The 20931-nt window shown below is 40.1% G+C and overlaps 1 protein-coding gene and 2 non-coding genes across 3 annotated transcripts; 2 read left to right on the top strand and 1 right to left on the bottom strand.

Annotated features, from left to right (window-relative positions):
• Positions 1–2157: 2157 nt before the first annotated feature.
• ALOX5AP (arachidonate 5-lipoxygenase activating protein) lies at positions 2158–16243 on the bottom strand. The gene is made up of 5 exons (XM_070943869.1): positions 16166–16243; positions 9301–9397; positions 6468–6538; positions 3709–3790; positions 2158–2320 (listed from the first exon to the last, which is right to left on the bottom strand). Exons 1-5 carry the CDS (start codon positions 16233–16235, stop codon positions 2158–2160), a joined length of 483 nt encoding a protein of 160 aa, XP_070799970.1. The 5' UTR covers positions 16236–16243.
• Positions 16244–20254: 4011 nt separating this feature from the next.
• TRNAN-GUU (transfer RNA asparagine (anticodon GUU)) lies at positions 20255–20328 on the top strand. The gene has a single exon. It is a non-coding gene; the product is annotated as a tRNA-Asn (tRNA).
• A 356-nt stretch (positions 20329–20684) lies between these two features.
• Positions 20685–20757, top strand: TRNAV-AAC (transfer RNA valine (anticodon AAC)). Its single transcript has one exon. It is a non-coding gene; the product is annotated as a tRNA-Val (tRNA).
• The last annotated feature ends 174 nt before the right edge of the window (positions 20758–20931 follow it).

Raw genomic sequence — 20931 nt, forward strand, 5'->3', positions numbered from 1 at the left:
CCATCTTCTATCAGACAACTTCAGAAGTAGTTGAAGATTGTTACCATAGTTACTCCCAACTTTAAGCTGTCTGGTCCCAGAATTTCCCAGCTGGCATGTTCACTAGGGAATTCTGGGAGTTGAAGTCCACACAGCTTAAAGTTGATGCAGTTGCAAAACATTGACTTGGCAAGGGTGTCAAACTGGCGGCCCGCGGCCTGGATGCATCTCACCCACCCCAGTTCCATGAATGGGAAAAACATTGTGAAACATCATGTGATGGCAACTTGACGTGGTGAGTTTGACACCCGTGACTTAGAGGAACAGGAGATGTGGGGGTCACATTTGATCTCCAAGTAGCACTTCAGGGATTGTGCTCCAAAATAGGAAGATCTGGACAAAGAAGTGGGTAAAGCAAAATTAAAAGCCAAATTCTATTTAATTTATATCTAATTAAAATGGACTCAAACTATTCGTTAATATAATACCTCCCTATTCCAGATTGTGTCTGCTTGTTACACAAAATAAATCTTGTTGGGAGAAATTGATATGACTGTAGAGTACAGCTGGGTTAAAGTTTGAATTGATAAAGATACTGTACTTAAAACATTTCTTAAAACAGCAACTAAATAAATATATGTGCTGAAAGAAAAAAGTACAGTTTTCATTGGATTAATCCAGATTGTAACAATTTTGAATAACTCAGAATTGCACCGGTCCTGAAATGTATTTGAGATTTTGGTCTTATTGTGGTGCTGCATAATCTTCACATTAATAGAGGCTTTCAGATCGCCACAATGACCTTTAAAGGCCATCTGACATGAGACAGAATTAATTGTGTTATAGCCACTGATGTATTGTGGTGATGTTTATGCATCTTTCAGCACAGGGGATGTCATAACTTGCTTTGCTCATTCATGCCAGTGTCTCATTAGCACAACAATTAGATTTTTTTTTATCTGCAATTCCAATGTATTCTTTCTTGCCTGGCTCTTAGGATGAAATGAAATCTGCCTGCAGCTGTGACTCTTACTAGAGAAGGCAGCAACTATCTTTCACTTAAATCAAAGGTCATGAAGAGTAACTGCTCAACAGAAGACTGCATTCGCTCTCCTGCAAAATGGCATCACTGTTGCTCATTACAACCTCCTACTTTCTTGCCAGTTCTATTATGGTAAACAATTTTTTTTTAAATCTCAACTTCTCGAAAGAAGCATGATTGCTCATTTAACTTCATCCCTGGGGAAAAGTATTCTGCACTGCAAACTGATGCAGATCTTGCTTGCTTCAAATTTAAAACAAACAAACAAACAAACCAAAATCACAGAATCTTGGGGAAAATGTAATTTATTTTGCAGCTGGCATTTTCTGGATTCCTTCTGCAACTCTCATTGTTTCACACATGGACCACATTTGAAAAGGCAAATACAAAGACATATTCTGCAAGGCATGCAAATGTGAGCACAGCTTGTATAGTGGAAAACATAATGGCATCAGTTTATCTCAAAGTATACAGTAGGGCATTTGAAAAACCAATGTCAATGTCAGTGATTTCCCTGTTTTGTGTGTATGTGTACAATATTACATCTGGTACTATGCTTTGAGAAATACAGGAACATACTATACATACTAAAGAACTGATTTCATCACTCTGAACAACTTTATTTTAAATGCCAATATGATACAAAACAATCCAACTAAAGAGATATTTTCTGTTTTATTATTAAATTAAACTCTCTGGGCTGAGGATAACTACCACACGATTGAATCTATACTCTGAAAAACAACCTGAATTTGATTGACAGTGATAGATATATAAAATCAGTGGACATTTTGATGTAAAATCAGACACTTATTATTTTTTACCTTATATTAAAAGCAAAGTAAATAAACCAAAAATAATAGAAAACTACAGGGACTAAACCCATGGTGAGTTCTATAACTTGCAGGAAATTATTCTTTTCCTACCACAAATTTGCTGGTTGGGTACAATAAATCACTTTCTTGTAGGATGAAAAAAAGCTGTGTTAAATCAAAACCACAAGAGTCTAGGAACATTAGATTTATGGCAATCTAAGAGGAGATTTATGCATCCATTTCAACCTTTTTTCTCCAATTATTGATTGGCTAAGTACAGACATCTCTTCTGTGCTATCTCACCTTCAATTCTACAAGGATTTAAGGGATGAGCAATAGTGGAGAGATAGTATTGGTTATAGTTTTTATATACATTTGAAAGTCACTTCCAAAAAGGATACCCAGGTAATAATTGAGGATTCCAGCAACAGACATCAGGAACAGAAAAAATATGATGCGTTTTCCAAAGATGTAACCTGGAGTGCTTAAACGAGAATGGAAGAATGTTATTAGTTCATTAGAAATGCCAAAATCTCTCCATCTGTTATCAAAGCAAGATTCATTTGAATACAGTATAGCTTAGACATTTTGGGAGTAAAAATTTGCATGAACCCACACCTCTACAAAAGAGTTGTAAAAGTAGCACATAAATTTCATGCAATACATTTTAAAGTATATAGGGATCAATTTAACATGCCTTTTAATTTATGTCTACTTAAGATGATATTGATAATTTTGGCAGTGTGATTTCCCCCCCCCCTTTTTTTAAAAATCATCACTAGAATACAGTAAACCTGTGAAAACAGTTTTATTAAAATACCTGTTTTAGGAATCCAAATACCAGTACCCACCCAATAGGAGGTTGAAAATTCCAACACCACCCCTCCTGCTAATATCATAGCCTCTCATTAAAGATTGTACTTGTTAAAGATTAAAAAAAAAAAAAACTTTTGTTGCAAAAAATATTGCTTGCCTCTGCTTTAGCTGACTATCCCACAATCCCAGTGCTTACTATTATAAATTGATGTGGCCTGTGTACAAAACACTGCAGTGGCTATGAAACCTGTGGTATTTGACTGCAAAAGTGCACACTCATGATCTTAAATACGTAAGACACCACTGTTCTGTGTTAAGTGATTTTGATTTTAGACTTGGTTTCAGGATATAATCATCCCTTCTGTTCCACCATTCTGCCTTTGTAAGAAACCCAATAACCACTATGCACGTTTCTAACACCATTAGAAATAAGTGACTGATCTCAGCATAGTTCCAATTTATTTTTAGCATCCTGATCTCAGAAAGGGTGTGGAATTGTCTGAATAGTGAGGAACAATGTTGGAGAGTTTGTGAAGGAGAAAACTGTTCACCTGGATGTGCTATAAATTGTCAGTTTATATATGCAGTAACTCATGCATATACTGTATAACCATCTATCTATCTATCTATCTATCTATCTATCTATCTATCTATCTATCTATCTAAATGTTTGCATATGGATTTAAAGCACAAGGAACTGCACAGAACAAAAGAAGATAGATCTATTTCCTTTATTCTGTTCATTTCCTCCTCTGCCTGGCAATCCCCCAATCCTATTTAGAATTGCAGTGTTTTCACCTTTTATTTGTCAGGCAGAATTAGTTTGAGAGGGCAAATCTGAAACAGTCTTTCCTGGCTTAGTTTTTTTTCCAAATGTTTTGCACTACAACTCTTGCAATTCCAGCTGATTATGAAAGATGTAGTTTAAAACATCTGGAGAGAGACAAGTTAGAATTACAGAATATGGGATTAGTAATTGTAGCACTGGCAGAAGGGAGAAATAACTCATAAATGCTCATCTGACAGTTCTGGAAAAAAGATAAATGATGGATTTACCTCTGGTATCTTTCTCCCATGTATCCAACAAAGTATTTTTGTCTCACAAACAAATACATCAACCCAGCAAAGGCAGCTGGAACTGAAATAAAGAAAGGAGAAACCTATTTTTAGCTGGCTTCACACATTGTTGTAAGTCACGTATGCTATGGTTTACATAAGCATCTGGTAAAAGCCACAATGATGTCATAATGCACATGATATCACACGCCCTTCTGCAGATGCTGATGATGGTTTATTGCTTAGGCCACATCTGGTTGGTTTCATGTACTCTGCTAAACCATGAACCATGGTTAACAGAGGATTGCTGTTTACTGAAAACATTTTAGTAAATGTTTGAAGTATCAAACTGCAGTTTCAAAGGCAAATCATACCAAGCTGGGGGAAACTGCTAGCACTTTGGAATATAGTCTCAAGAGTCAGAAGGATCTTGACAGACTTGAACATTGGACCCTAGGCAACAAGATGCAGTTCAGTGGTTAGAGAAATAAGATCCTGCACTTAGGCAGGAAAAATCAAATGCATAGGTACCGAATAGGCAGAACCTGGCTCAATAATCCAAATGATCTAGGTCATGGGTGTCACACTCGCTGCGTCATGTTGCTGTCACATGACATTTTGCGATGTTTTCCCCATTCGTGGAGCTTGGGTGGGTGTGGCCTGCATGTGATGCATCTGGCCCGCGAGCCACCAGTTTGACACTCCTGATCTAGGTGTTCTAACTGACCACCACTTATACTTAAGTGTGCTTCCAATTGCCAAAAAAAAGCCAATGCAGTCCTAGGCTGCATCAACAGAGGGATAGTATCAAGATCACGGGAAGTTATAGTACCACTTTATACTGCACTAGTGAGGCCACGCTTCACTTCCCTGCTCACTTGCAATATTGCATCCAATTCTAGTCACCATGATACAAAAAAGATGCTGAGGAATAGTACAGAGACTATAACAAAGATGATAAGGGCTCTGGAGGTTAAAGAATATGATAAATGGCTAAAGAAACTAGGTATGTCTAGCTTAACAAAAATAAGGTGTAGGGGTGACATGATAGCTGTCTTCTGGTAATTGAGGGGCTGTCATAGAGAAGAGGGAGTTGACTTATTCTTCAAAGCATTATATATTTGCATCATATATTTGAACCTAGTCATAATTTTAGTCAGAATTAACTATCATTTGAATCAAACTTTCCAGGTGTTATCTGCCAAAATTTCCTTGCTATAGAATAATTAAAGGCATAAAAGATCTGCCAAGAAAAAGGTTGTTGGCCTACATTCATGCCAACATCATGCTATAAAATATATCTCTATGTGTATGCATTAGGATGATAGGTATATTATTAGATCTCTTCCTATAGCTTTTAAATGAAGCTACCTCACTTACTTTTCTTGATCTCTCTAGCAGGAATCTTTCAAAAGGAAAATTTAGCAGTATTGTTTTATTCTTAATCAATGGAACGACTTGCCTTCAGAAGCTGTGGGTGCTTCAACACTGGACGTTTTTAAGAAGAGATTGGACAACCATTTGTCTGAAATGGTATAGAGCAGGGCAAGGGTGGGTTCTACTTACCTTTACTACCAGTTTGCAATGGGCGTGTGCGCTCACTTTGTTCATGCTTCTGTGCATGTGCAGAAGCTTCTGCGCATGTACAGATCATCAATTATGACGTCTGGGCGGGTGGCGAAGCCTCCCGCCGCTTTTACTACCGGTTCTAAAGAACTGGACAGAACCGAGAGCAACCCACCACTGGAGCAGGGGTGCTCTAGACTCAACTCAAGGCCCGAGGGCCGAATCTGGCCCACAGGGTGCTTAGATCTGGCCCGCAGGCTGCCCTGGAAACAGTGAAGGACCGGCCCACAGTGCCTCGGCTTGGCCCTCCCAAGCTCCATTTTCACTGGCAGCATGCTGGAGCAGGTCATTGCAGCTGAAAATGGAGCTTGGGAGGGCCGCAGCCCATTTTTGGCCAGCAGAGTGCTACTGGAGGCGGGGGGGGGGGCAAAAACAGCTATGCGGAGGCCTCCCGGGGCCTCCTCATGGCCGGCAGAGTGCTGCAGGAGGACTGGATTGGACTGGATTGGACTGGATTACAATTATGTGGCCTCAAGTAAGTGCCTGATCTGGATAGAAAACAAGCAACATTCTATGTTAATACTGCAGTTTAAAGCTAGATTTTACATACTGTAGGTCCATTTAATCTACAATCAACCATCTATAATTGACAGCCATTTCTATTTACTATCCTGGAAATTTACCTCTGTATTAGGTCTTGTTATTTATGCTATTGTATTTTTATTATTAGTTGAATAATAAAAATACAATAGTATAAATAGCTTTTCTTCCTGGAAAAGCAATTTACTATTAAACAATGGGGTATAAATTTAGAAATAAAAAGTGTAAAATGCCCACCATGACCACGTCCACCCCAGCCCTCCGAGGTCAAACACAACCCTGATGCGGCCCTCAATGAAATTCAGTTTGACACCCCTGGTATAGAGTTTCCTGCTTGAGCAGTGGATTAGACTAGAAGACCTCCAAACTCCCTTCCAACTCTGTTACTCTCAACAACAATAAAAGGGATCGGGGGAATAAATTTTAATATAAGGTCCATGTGATGATAAGAATTAGCATCTATTATTTCCCTTTCCCTTCTCCACCCATTTTTCCTTTTGTTATGTTTTATTACATAAACAAACAGTTGGGGTCCGTCTCTGGGAGCTTTTCAGACTGAAGAGCAGGATCTGAAGAGTGGATTGATTACCTACCTTGGTTGCACAGCAGGCCAGCACACCAAAGGACAGCAAGAAAGGTAGGATATGCATCTCTGCAATTTTGGCTAGAGAAAAATTAGGAAGAGGAAGAGTGAGGGCACATTCTACTGAGATTAAGAGACTGTATCCATAGCAGGGGTGGGTTCTACTTACCTTTACTACTGGTTCGCAATGGGATCGTGCGCACACGCTTGCTTTGCTCGCGCACGTGCCTTGCTTCTGTGCATGCGCCTTGCTTCTGCACATGCGCAGATCGCTGATGACAACATCCAGGGCAGTGGGCGGGGCCTCCCACCAGTTTTACTACCAGTTCTTGCGAACCGGTCCGAACCAGGGGCAACCCACTACTGAGCCATAGCCATGAAATTTTAAAAAGTAGTTAACAAGTAGTGTATCAACAAAAATAAATCCTGTCTTACCTATTAATTTGTTAAGTATCTTAAATAAAATTGTTCACCATAAATAATATTTACACAAAGTTTAGTTTAACGTAGGTCTTACTCAGTGCTCTGCTTCATATACCAGACTCTGTGACCATTGCTAAGCATGCATAAGACATTTGTTTATTTTGCATTTATCCAGTTTCTTGTTTTCATGATTTACATTTGTCTGTGTATTTTGCAATGAAACAGCCAGTAGTTACATGAATTTAAAAATTGGAAATATCAAATGTGGATATATTAAGAAAATAATGTATAAAATGCAATATGTTAGGGAAACTTACTAAAACTATGCTTTTGAAGAAATGTGTACGCGTGGTGTATGTGTGTACATAACTACATATTTCAAAGTGAAATTTCAACTGAAATATTTGAAAGTAAAATTAGTATGCACACAGTACAGACCACTGGGTGCTGTGGCTACCAGATTTGGGTTGCAAAAATCTGCATGACCACTAAAGGACAGCAAAGAGAAATAGAAAACATTAACCCTTTACTATCTACTACAGATTGTCTGATTTGTCTTGCAGCCAAAATATATAAGCGAAATACCCTTTTTATCTCCATTGACTCAACCAAGAAATAGCTTCATAATTGAAGGCCAGCCTTCTAGGGCTGATGAGGTTGATAGCAATTTTGTTTAAAAATCAAAATTCTGTATAGCTTGGCTGCAAGTAATCTTTAAGGAAGCCACTTCTGTAACAGGTAAATTTAGCAGCCTTAGCAGATTTGAGTTCCAGAATACCTCTTTAGATTTTGCCATTCTTGCAGCCACATCTGCAACACTTAGAGTAAATAAGGTATATAATAATAATAATAATAATAATAATAATAATAATAATAATAATTATTATTATTATTATTATTATTTTATTTCTATACCGCCCTTCTCCCTAAGGACTCAGGGCGGTGTACAGCCTACTTAAAAACACAAGACAAAACAGCGATTAAAATTTAAAATAATTAAATAGATATTGGCTCAAATTTAAAACCCCAGAATTTTAAGTACCCCAATTAAAACTATTGTGTTGATAGCCCGGCCTGGCGGAACAACAGGGTCTTGAGTGCGCAGCGAAACACCTGGAGGTCTGAGATCTTACGTATTTCCGGGGGCAGTTTGTTCCACAGGGCTGGGGCTCCCACAGAGAAGGCCCTCCCCCTGGGTGTCGCCAGCCGACATAACTTGGCTGATGGCACCCGCAGGAGACCCTCTCTGTGGGAGCGAACTGGTCAGTGGGAGGCTATTGGTGGCAGAAGACGGTCTCGAAGGTACCCAGTCCTATGCCATGGAGCGCTTTAAAGGTGGTGACCAGCACCTTGAATCGCACCCGGAAGACCACTGGGAGCCAGTGCAGCTCGCGCAGGAGGGGTGTCACGTGGGCGCAACGAGTTGCACCCATAACCACCCGTGCAGCCGCATTCTGGACCAGCTGGAGCCTCCGAGTGTTCTTCAAGGGGAGCCCCATGTAGAGAGCATTACAATAGTCCAACCGGGAAGTAACAAGGGCTGCAACTGGTGAATCAGGTGAACCTGATAAAAGCCCCTCCTGGCCACGGCCGTCATATGCTCTTCTAAAGACAGCCGTGCGTCCAGGAGGACACCCAGATTGCGAGCCCTCTCCGTGGGGGGCAAAGATTCACCCCCAATAATCAGCGATGGCACCTGCTGACTATATCGGGGCGCTGGAAGCCACAGCCACTCGGTCTTGGAGGGGTTGAGTCTGAGCCTGTTCCTCCCCATCCAGACCCGCACGGCCTCCAGGCAGCGAGACATCACATCAAGGGCATCGTTGGGGTGGTCTGGGGTGGAGATGTACAGCTGAGTATCATCAGCGTACAGATGACACTTCACCCCCAAACCACGGATGATCTCACCCAGCGGCTTCACATAAATGTTGAACAGGAGGGGCGAGAGGACCGACCCTTGCGGCACTCCCCATGCGAGACGCCTTGAGGTCGACCTCTGTCCCCCTGCCAACACAAACTGCGAGCGGTCGGAGAGGAAGGGGGAGAACCACCGCAGAATGGTGCCCCCCATTCCTAACTCCCTCAATCGCTGCAGCATGATACCATGGTCGATGGTATCAAAAGCCGCTGAGAGATCTAATAGGACTAGGACAGAGGAGCAACCCCTGTCCTGAGCCCTCCAGAGATCATCCACCAATGCGACCAATGCCGTTTCTGTGCTGTACCCCTGCCTGAAGCCCGACTGGTATGGGTCTAGATAGACAGCTTCATCCAGGTGCCGGGGAAGTTGTCGTGCCACCACGCTCTCAACAACCTTCGCCACAAAACGAAGGTTGAAGACTGGACGATAGTTGGCTAATTCAGCTGGGAATATGGAAATGTTTCTCTCTTTGAACATTAATATGAAAAGGAATACTCACTTGGCAGTAAAGACACGGTCAAAAGCAGATGGACAGCACAGGTTTGTTTTGCCTTTGATGCTTTTGCTTTCTTGTTCGACTTTGCTTGCAAAAAAGGCTGAGGGTTTTTTGGGGGGAAAAAATGCACAATGAATTTTTATTGTAGGTTTTGCTTTTTCTTGATGTAGAATACCAAAGTTACTAAGATACATGAATATAATTATAATATCAAAAACAGCAATGTGAAACATTTGTATTAAGCACACAGTTAAAATTACTAGTTTTTCTATTAAAACTGCAATCTGTTAAAATACGTGAAAATATTTCTATGACAATATAATAGCTAGCTAGCAAAATGTCGGTATGAAACAGAAATATTGCATTGCAACAGATAAGTTTTTTAAAATTCAGAATAGTATGGTTAGATGTAATAAATCTACCCAACCTATTAAAAGCCTTCTTCCCATCCCCTCAAAGTCCTGCTGTGCCACCTCATTGTGGTAGTGGTGAGGTGTTTATTGGAGGAGTATATTGCAAGAGTATATAATCTCAGCAAGGTCATGCAAGGTGTGAAGGTCATCCCAGCTGCCCAGCAAAAGCAAGCAAGCATTATAATGGGCAACAGCGAGATAGGAAGGTGCTGGAAGCAGATTATAAGGACAATGGCAAAGGTATAATTTCATACTGTGTGGGAGAAGGTAAATCATTCCTGTACTTTATCAAGAAAATCACATGGATAAAAATATAAAATGATTGATAATATATTTATTTATTGTTTATTTATTGGTTCGATTTATATGCCGCCCTTTTCCGGAGACTCAGGGCGGCTTACAATGCATTAAGCAATAGCCTTCATACTTTTGTATATACCTGCTTAGTAGGGCTTTCGCCCCCCCCCCCAAGCGGTCTTCTTTTTTATACAAAATCAGCTTATTGCCCCCACAATCCGGGTCCTCATTTTACCTACCTCGAAAGGATGGAAGGCTGAGTCAACCTTGAGCCTGGTGAGATTTGAACTTGCAGTAATTGCAGGCAGCTGGTGTTACTTAACAGTGCTTTAGTCTGCTGCGCCACCAAGGCTCTTTGTACTTTGTACTTTGTATACTCTCATATACTGCTGGATAATAGACCTATTGACTTGGATAGCACTTAACATGGAACAAGGAAGAACTGAAGATCATTTAGAAACAAATGGTTATGGGGTAGCTAGAGTAAAGCCCTTGAAATATCTAGTTTTCCAGGTTACCATGCAGAAAAATAAAATCCAAAGGTTGAAAGACAGAATTACAATGTGAATGTGGAATATAAGAAGCTTGAATATGAGAAATTTCAATGAAACAATGAAAGATGAAATGAACTGACTTGCTGAATTCAATACCTAAAATGGGACAAAATTCGCTTAACAACTGTCTTGCTTAGCAACTGAAATTTTGGGCTCAACTATGGTCGTAAGTCAAGGACTACCTATATCGAGAAGTGTCCAGGCTGACATTTCTGCAGATAGGGAAGTTTGAAAACCACTGCTGTCAAGCTGCTCACTCACAATTATATAGCCATCTGCATGCAAAGAACAATACTGAACAGAAGAAGGAAGGAAGAGAGATACTAATTTGCTCTATTGAGAAAAAGCAATGATTACTAAGGAATTTTGTCACTTCCCCTTAACTGATGCATGACAATGCCCCAGGGGACACTTTCTTCATGTCCACATCAAATAGTCTTTGTGTCATCCCCAGCACAAAGAGCTGAGGCAGCTTAAAATCACCCTTAGTTGTGCTCCTGTTAAAGTAACATTTTTCCTCTTCACTTGCCATGTTTTGGCTGTTTTACTGATGATATAGTTGTTGATGCAGCCATGGGATGGGATCTATCCAGCTCAGAATGGCATACCTGTTCCCTTCCAATGGCTAGAATGTGCCTTTCAGGGCCATTTTAGCTGTGACTATAGGGATAGGTTGCACCAGTGGTGGGTTGACCCCGGTTCAGACCGGTTCTATAGAACCGGTAGTAAAACCGGCGGGAGGCTCCACCCACTGACCCTGACGTCATGAGAAGTGATAGTAAAGGTAAGTAGAACCCATCCCTGGGTTGCACCCTTGGCATCTTCAGAAGCATCTGCCCTTGTAATGCCTCACTGGTATTGGTCAGTCTAATTGGGGCTTCATATAAAGATGGGCTTAGAAAACACTAGTCCTGTATTTAAAGAGAGGGCACTAATCCTGTGCCACCCAGAAGGTGAATTTAAACTAGGAAAGAGAGCCAGGTTTGCCAGAGGTATTTCTTATTTCTGCCATCATTAAGTGCTTTTCTACTGCTTCTGCCAACATTGAGTTTGGCATGGCTGTTCTTTAATTTTTTGCTTCCTTACTTGTGTGCCAATGATTATGTGCCATTAAATCATTTTTTTTATTCCTAGTGACCACATTTTCTCCCTGACAATCTATTGCTGACCTAGCCTTTCAGGTCTGCAGTGATACGCCCATCACTGTGTCCATCCATCTTGCTGCTGGTCATCTTCTCTTTTTTTCCATCTTTCTCAGCATTACAGTCTTTTCCAGAGATCTGGATCTTCAAGGCCTTCATCAAGGATGAATTCTAAAATGATCACTGTGATCAATATCAAAGCACTAATGTGTGTGTGTGTGTGTGTGTGGGGAGCTGTATGTTCAACACTGTTCTGATTTTGACATCCTAAAATGCCATTTGTCATTACTGTTGTTACTACGTTTTGATGAATCACAATGACTATTACTATCTAAAAGGATGTTTTTCAGATACTTCCAGAACATTGCTGGTCATGAGGTCAAAAGAAGATTGCTCTTTTCTTGCACTTTTTGCTTTTTCTTTGATCTCTTGCTTTTTTTTTTTTGTCTTTACTTAATAGTAGTTTGTGTTTGTTTTTAACATCTTATTTTGCTTCACCCCACATTCTAGTCTGCATGTGTGTGACCTGTAATCCAGGCTATTTTTGAACATAGGCTTCTATTGTGCTAAAATGATAAATCCATATTCAGAAACACCCCAATTGCCTGATCCTAGGTATGGAGGAAGAGTCGTCCTGAGCATGAATTCGGAAAAAGCTCCCTTCTACTTCATCCCCTCCTTAAGCAAGTGGCTTAACGCATCCAAACCAGGATCATCATCTTTTAAACGGGATGGGTGGGAAAATGGAACCAGAGGAATCCCCAGTTGCTTTCTATGACTTGGCCCCAGGAAAAGGAAAGCTGGCCTGATTTGTCACGCAAGAAGGATAACTATGGGGGCAGCATAGTTGATGTTGGACATGCTTTTAAGGGCTGGTGGAAGCACTTTAATGCAATTATCTGAAAGGCCAATCTTCTTTTTTATTTTTTTTTTTAAAATTTCCCTCTAAACAACCAAGGTCCATCTACACAGTTGCATCACAACTTCCTGAAAAGAAACCTCAACTTCGTTTCCAAATGCTGCACTTCCTTTGTCTATGCTTTGCACTCATCTCTGCATCCAGTTCAGATTGATTCACAAAACCAGAGTAGTGGTGGAATTATGTGTCACTCTCCCTGTGCATTGACATGCCTTTAAGGTAACAGAAAATTAAGCTACTCCTGCCTGCAGGTTGTACCTCTGAGGTCATCTGGACTTTATTTGCACATATCTATGATGCCTGGATTCCATTTTTAAAGAAATTAAAGGCAATTTTGGGGAACATTTCAGGGGAGGAGCACTATCACGATGGAACTGAATTCTTTCAACACACAAACTCTCTTTCAATGATAGAGATAATTTTCCATATTTCATCCATTTAGTTTAAAATACAGGTTATTTTTGAACATTGCAGGAAGGAGGTATATGAAAAAGTGGGAGGATAATGAGAGAAAACATTAGAAAAAAGAAGAGTGCAATTCAAATTTCTAAGGGCTATAGCACCCCATGTTTCTAACCCAGTAGTAAGAAGAGAGGCAGATTGTACAAAGTTGAAACAGATGCATGGATTTGTATTATAGCATGCTGGCTGAAATTACTGTTCTTTCCCACAGGTCTCAGCCCTCGTCTTATGGAGGATAATTATATGTCAACATGGATTAGGACTATTTTACTGAAAACCCAACATATCACTTCTGCAAGGAGGAGTTCCTATTGATGGGCTATGAGCGTGGCTTTAGTGCACTTAGACAATGTATTAAAAATCAGGAAATCCAACAGGATCCATCTGCTCTACCCAAGAATGTTTTCTTTAACAGCCAGACTCTCCCTTCACAAACCAGCAAGATATTTATATCATATAACCGTCTCTAAACTTTAGGAGGACCCTAACTCTAGCACATTGGTCACCCTTTGATGATTCCGTCATTAACTGCAATACACTATTATGTCTTCTTCTATTCTGTTTTATTTTATTTTATTGTAATGTTTTAATTTTTATTCTGGTCTGTGACCAGAATAAAAGATTGAATTGAATCAATAAGCAGAGGAAGACTGGTATCTCTCTTCTCCGCTTTAAATTTCATTTCTATATACTTTTTTTTAAAAAAAGAAGAATGTTTGTACCTCAGGATTGAAATGAGGGGCCCTTGGTGCTCTCTGAGCTTGGTTGTTTTCTTGCAGATGTTTCATCACCCAAACTAGGTAACATCATCAGTGCTAGTAGCACTGATGATGTTACCTTAACTGTTACCCAGTCTGGATAATGAAACATCTGCAAGAAAACAACCAAGCTCAGAGAGCACCAAGGCCCCTCACTTTCATTTTCTTTCTGTTCTTATTAAATTATTTGGGAACTTCAAAATATTATACTGGCCTGTAAAAGAGTGGAATCTTCAATAAGTCTTAAGAAAAAAATGTCAGGTAAAGTAAATGGTTCCAATCTAGCACTAGAAAACATTGCCCTAGGAAGACCTTCCTTAGCTGTCTTTCCCCATGGCTGAACTGATATCTCCTCCACTGGTTCTTGAATCAGTTGGAAATTCTTCTAGTATGTAATGTGCTTATCTTATTCTGCTTCTATTGCCTTTGTTTCCTGGCATTGGTTGATAGAACCTATGAGATTTTATACAACCAAGGCTGGCTTTGGATGTGTTTGGAATAAGGGGGAAAAAAAGCATTATTTCAAAACTATTTACTATACTATTACTATACTATACTATTACTACAGCTAAGTGCCCACTCATGGGCTGAGGACTTGGAATTTAACAGAAAAGAAATGTTGCCAGGACATATTTGTATCATGGTTAAGTGCCAATTATTGTGTCCAGTAACTTTTGCACTGATCTCATGCTACTATTTCAAGGAGTTGAATCTAAAGAGAGAAGATAGATGACTGCCAGTAAAGTTACTTTTAATCCATTTTAAACAAAATGGAATGGTTTTATGGAATGGTTTTATTCCTGTACATATAAATACACATACATTGTTTCAATACATCTGCAGTAGGCTTCTTTCTATTCCCCACCACCACCATTTCAGTTGAATATGAAGCTTGCATGAACAACTGTATACTGAAATTAAAGACTTAAAAAGAGAACATTATTAAGGCCATTATCCTAGCAAGGCAGTATAAATGGCTAATATTTCAGCATAAGGATGGTTGGATGTTTCAAAAAAAATGCTGCAAATGACTAGTGAGGAAATGGCCTAATCCTTCTTCCTCTTCTCATTCCCCTTACCTACCCCAGACATTTTTATCATATCATCCAGTCCAGCAGAGAACAAGGAAATGGATTGGAAGACTTGCAACTGAGTGGTAGATTCCATGTTTTACATGCAAAAATTCTAGACTTAATTCCTGGCATTTCCACTCTATACACTTATAGAACCTTTCCCATCACTGTAGAGTTTAGCCAATACTTAACTATGAATCAACAAGCCTGAATCAGTACAAGGCAGGTGGTTGTTACAGTTATAGCCGTTGTTAGAAAGAAATGCATATCCTTTTTCCCTCTGAAAAAAATGTTGCTCAAAATAAGCAGCAAGCTTCAAGAAATGTATGAAAACTATTCTAACTCACAATAAACTAAAATAGCTGTAAAGAGAAAACACACATAGGGGTTGTTATTAGTTTTAACAACAACAAAGGAATGGGCTTATTGAAAGAAAAATGATGGATCAATAAAAAGGAAGGTAATTTAACCTCTGGAAGGAAGGAAGGAAGGAAGGAAGGAAGGAAGGAAGGAAGGAAGGGCCAGAACTGTTGCCATCAAGAAACCCCTCTGATGCTAATCATATATTTGAGAGCTGAGGGATATTAAGGCCAAATCAATGCTTTAAGTCATGCAAATATAGTGCTGGATAATAAACTTCTAGTCCCATTTGTAATTTGTCACATCCAACTTTTTTTCTTACAATTTTTGTCAAGTTAATTTTAGTTTAATTTAGTTTAATTTAGAGCCTTGATAGTACAGTGGTCTAAAAGCACCCTGTTATTAACACAGCTGCCTGCAATTACTGCAGGTTTGAATCTCACCAAGGCTCAAGGTTGACTCAGCCTTCCATCCTTTCTAAGGTAGGTAAATTGAGGACCCAGTTTGTGGGGGCAATAAGCTGACTTTGTATAAATATACAAAAGGATGAAGGCTATTGCTTAACGCATTGTAAGCCGCCCTGAGTCTCCGGAGAAGGGCGGCATATAAATCAAATTTAAAAAAAAAAAAGTTGAAGGTGCATACTATTAATTCATATTAAATACTTAAAAGCATAATATTAAAACTGCTGAGTTTGACCCAGGAAACACCCAACACTGAAGAAAAAGGAAAGCAAATAGCTGGAAATTTTCAAATGATATCAACAGGCATGAAGGCATTCAAAAATAAGTCCATGAAAACACATCAATCCACCCACCCAAAGCAAAATATATTTTTCTTTCTTGGGTTTGTATACAATTCTTGGTTTCATATACAATCTTCAGCCTTACCATTTTGGATGACACTTAGGAGGGTGACAATCACCAGAAGAACAATGTATCCGACCATGTCTTGGTCCATGCTGACAGCTTGTCTTGTGAAGGTTTTCTGTATAGTTCTCTTTGGCAACTCAGCTACACAAACCACACAAAGAGGAAGTTATTGTCTCCCTTATCTTGCATAATGGAAATTTTTTTATGGCTTCACAGTCTGCAATTTAATAGTGTGTAATATATTCAGTTCAACTGTTTTCATTTATGAATACAATAAATTGATCAGCTGCAGTTAAAGAACTCTCATTCTATTTTTGCATTTTTCATCTGACAGTCCATTGTTACCATTCTTAAGGATATACTAATCATAGTGTAGCCTGATACTGTATGTACAATTGAAATAAATTTGAATCAATCTTCCTGTGTTCAAAACCTGTCATTCTTTGTAGCTTTTTTTCTATTTGTCCATTTCAGTTTATCTCTGGTTGGTATATACTAACTTATATCTTTTCAAAATATGTGCAATTGTCTGTAATATGGTTTATGTACACTGGTTTAATATTTTGGTTAAATAGGAATGATATTATATATTGTTTTCCTGAATGTATGAATTTTGTGCAGGTTTTTACTAATACAGTATCAGAGGTGGTATTCAGCAGGTTCTGACCAGTTCTGGAGAACTAGTAGCGGAAATTTTGAGTAATTTGGAGAACTGGTAAATACCACCTTTGACTGGCCCTGCCCCAATCTATTCTCTGCTTCCCCTGAGTCCCAGCTGATCAGGAGAAAATGGGGATTTTGTAGTAACCTTCCCCTGGAGTGGGGAGGGAATGGAGATTTTACAGTATCCTTCCCCTGCCATGCCCACCAAGCCACACCCACAGAACCGGTAGTAAAAAAAAATTGAATCCCACCACTGTGTAACAGTATGTATTATTACTGCTTGAATGATAAAGTGCTTAGAAAGATTCAGAGGTGCAAAAAAGATAACTGAGTTTTCATTGAGTGATGGTTCAAAAAGGCAAAGCTTTGAATTGTAGCAGAATCCCATCTCTAACTTCAATGGAGTTTCAGAAATAGAAGATTGCAATTAACATAGTCTAGTAGGGAGTTACCTTTTTATGTCATCTCTGAAAACATGTTAATGTAAGCTGGAGCATTGGCTATGTTAATTTTTCAAAGCAGCAAATCACAAATAGGCATCTGGGATCTTAAATAATTATTTAAGATGATTTATGAGGGTGTAATTAGCAAAAAACTATTGAACAGTAATGCCGTGTTCCCAATTCAGAATGTATGTATACTGTATTTACTTAACATTTTTAAATATCAGGGTAATTCTATTTGAAAACTCTGTACAATTTTGAAAATATATCTGAATTTCTGAAATTCTTTGCTTTCAAATGCATTTGAAAGTTAGACTTATTATTTCTGGTTCAGTTGCAACCTTCAGTTGCAAGACTTCACTTGAAATGCTGTAGTTCTTTAGAAACTGTGGTTAGTCCATTGGCATAAAGACATCCCACATTGTTTTTCGGAAACTAAATTTAGGAGGCTTTGTTGGAGAAAGAGGGTTTAACACTTTTCAGTTTTCCGTCATAAAACTGTGCATGTCTGTCTGGTTGTCTGTCTGTCTATGTATCTATCATCTAATCTATCATCATCTATCTATCATCTTTCACCTAATCATTTACTCTATTTACCTACCTACGTATCTATCAAGTGACTCAATCTCAAAGTTGCTGTGACTTGCGTTTCCCCCCTTTTGTCCTCACCAGTGCCAGCTTAAATGCACATTTCCCAAAGGTGGAGATGCCAATTTGGGGAAGTGAAGTCTAATTCCCAGGGAGAGTGGCTGGCAGTTGTTAAGCTTACAGCAGCCTTATTCCTAGGGTCTCTAAAGAGGACCCAAAGAGGAAGGCAAGAAACCACCTTTGAGACTGAGGGCATCAAGGAGCCAGGACAAATGGGAAAGCACCAGTCCTTATATCAGTGTACTTGCTGCCCATACTCTGATTGGGACTCCTCTAATTACCCTCCTAGGGAGAGCAGGTTGAATCTATTTCTACTGTTCAACTGGGCTGAAGCCTGGGATGATCCAAGAAGTCATCCAGTTGGAGATGAAAAACTGAAACCCGTGAGAATCCTTACTTCATTCTGACTTTAAATTCAGTATAAAAATTCCTCTTCATTTGCTCTCCTTTTAATATATTGTGCATGGATGGGTTCTGCAGTCTTGGCCCTATGTATGATCTTTGCCTGATGTTTTGTCTGAAATGGCATCCGGTTTCCTGCCTGAGCAGGGGATTGGACTAGAAGACCTTCAAGGTCCCTTCCAGCTCTGTTATTCTGTTCTGTTCTATCTCAGGAAAATACATGCTTGAGTTAAGGAGTTGTTAAAGAGGCGTTGACCACATGAGCCCAAAGAAAGGCACAGGATCTACTGAAAGTATAGTAAGTGTACTCGCTCTCTAAATGTTGCTATTTTCTTTACATGGAATTTGTCCATAATTGCAAATCAAGGGCAGTCTCTTGTGAAGGGAGTGCACCATTGACCCTTCCAGGGCAATTGCTACTACGTCCTTTTTTCAAAGAGTCATTCGCAGTTTCATGAATCTGGTCCTTCTTCCCTCTCTCTGGCCAAACAAATATGCTAGGAGAAGCAAGGATTCAAGTTCTCATCTCACAGAGTATCTCATTGAGTTCATTAGAACCAGGGGTGAAATCCAAATTTTTTTACTACTGGTTCAGTGGGCGTGGCTTGGTGGGCATAGCAGGGGAAGGATACTACAAAATCCCCATTCCCACCCCACTCTGGGGCCAGCCAGAGGTGGCATTTGCCGGTTCTCCGAACTGCTCAAAATTTACGCTACCGGTTCTGCAGAACCTATCAGAACCTGCTGGATTTCACCCCTGATTAGAACCCACAGGCTGAAATGAATCTCAGGCACCGAAAGGTACCCATATCATCATTTCCTTGGGCTCTGCTCAGCCAAGGTTGTAAACTTTTCCCCCCTAAAAGAGGGTGGAAATGTTGGTGAATCTTACACACTGAATACAGACATTTTTGGCCTCCCGAAGCCCCATCCAGAGTATCCCATTTTTGCAAAAAACAGGGCGCGCAGATGCTTGGAGAGGCCTGCAGAGTGCTCCTCGGGGCTGTGGAGGGCAAAAACGCCCTCGTTTTTGTGAAAAATGGGTCAGTTTTTGGCCTCCCAAACCCCCCACGCATCACGTTTTTGCCCTTCCCAGCCCCCAGGAGCACTCTGCAGGCCTCCCAAACCCTCTGCACCAGGGGTGAAATCCAGCAGGTTCTGACAGGTTCTGGAGAACCTGTAGCGGAAATTTTGAGCAGTTCGGAGAACCGGTAGTGGAAACTTTGAGTAGTTAAGAGAACCAGCAAATACCACCTCTGGCTGGCCCCTGAGTGGGGTGGTAATGAAGGTTTTGCAATATCCTTCCCCCAGGAGTGGGGAGGGAATGGGGATTTTTCCTCTGGAGTGGGGTGGGAATGGAGATTTTGCAGTATCCTTCCCCTGCCACGCCCACCAAGCCACGCCCACAGAACCGGTAGTAAAAAAAAATTGGGAGGAGGGGGGTAAAAAAATGGAACCCTGCATCTGTGATTCTGATGTTCAAGCCCTGTCCTTGTTTTGCTGTGTCCAGGACGCCCCTGGTACTGTTGCCTCTGCAGAAAGACCTATAATCCTGGCTTAATTTTATTTCTTCCTCTCATGGGTGGGGTGGAGGGACAGTTAATTCTAAAACTGCAAAAATCCGGATTATCACTGGATAGCAGAAAATCTACGCAGCCCGGATTTGAGTGGCCGTAACTAATTTGAATTTGTAATCACAAAGGAGGCCTTAGAAATCTTGGACCGTTTTGTGTTCTCAGTCAATTCTCTTTGTTCGCAACTTTAAAGGCTTTCATGCAGGGAATTTATCAATCTTCCTTTAATTGTTCGGGGGAAAAACATACATACATTGCAATCCTAATGGGGGCACTGATTTTGGAAATTGATCGCTCAATCGTTCTGAAGAAATGCAAGGTAATGTTAAAGGATTGAAAGTATTAGTACATCTGCGGCAAACGTCAGAAACCAGCGAGTCTCTGTGGCGCAATCGGTTAGCGCGTTCGGCTGTTAACCGAAAGGTTGGTGGTTCGAGCCCACCCAGGGACGGGTCTCTTTTATCTGCCTTGAGTCTATAAAAACGCATGCAGTTTGGAGAGAAACCTCTGAGGATCATAGCCTGGTCTTCGGTTTCTACTTTTTTATGTGTGCTTGACACTCTGTTGTTGAAAGTTGGATGAAAATGCCTTCGTTTTGCTCCAATAAAAGCGCCCAGCAGAACAAAATACAATTGAAGAATTGTAAGTTGGATGGCTAGATATTAGATATATGTATTAGATATAATCTAACATTGTATTTGCGAAAACGAATAGGATATTTTTAAAACGTGAAAGAAAAAAAAAACTACTGAAAAATTTTCAGTATGTTTTCTAAATACTGTTTCAAGAAAGATTCGCAACAGCCAGGTTTCCGTAGTGTAGTGGTTATCACGTTCGCCTAACACGCGAAAGGTCCCCGGTTCGAAACCGGGCGGAAACATTTTCTTAATCTCCTCTCGTTTTGAAATCTTACATTACAGGAAGCGTGTATATCAGAAGCCAAGTAAACTCCTTGCAAATGAAATCCTTGCTTAATAAAGAGACCGACAGAGATTTATGTCTGTCTGCCTGTGTTTCCCCATAAGCCTTGCTCAGTGAGAGACTTTGAAGGAAA

The sequence above is a fragment of the Pituophis catenifer genome, unplaced genomic scaffold (assembly GCF_029215685.1).
Source record: "Pituophis catenifer annectens isolate HBS135680 unplaced genomic scaffold, rPitCat1.0.hap2 SCAF_4, whole genome shotgun sequence".
Lineage (NCBI taxonomy): Eukaryota > Metazoa > Chordata > Lepidosauria > Squamata > Colubridae > Pituophis > Pituophis catenifer.

Excerpts from the sequence above, each read along its gene's own strand:
- ALOX5AP (XM_070943869.1), bottom strand. The coding sequence starts at position 16,235 with ATGGACCAAGACATGGTCGGATACATTGTTCTTCTGGTGATTGTCACC. Across the intron at positions 6,539-9,300 it reads GACCGTGTCTTTACTGCCAA|CCAAAATTGCAGAGATGCAT; the intron begins GTGAGTATTCCT and ends ATTTTTCTCTAG. Across the intron at positions 3,791-6,467 it reads TGGCCTGCTGTGCAACCAAG|TTCCAGCTGCCTTTGCTGGG; the intron begins GTAGGTAATCAA and ends TCTTTATTTCAG.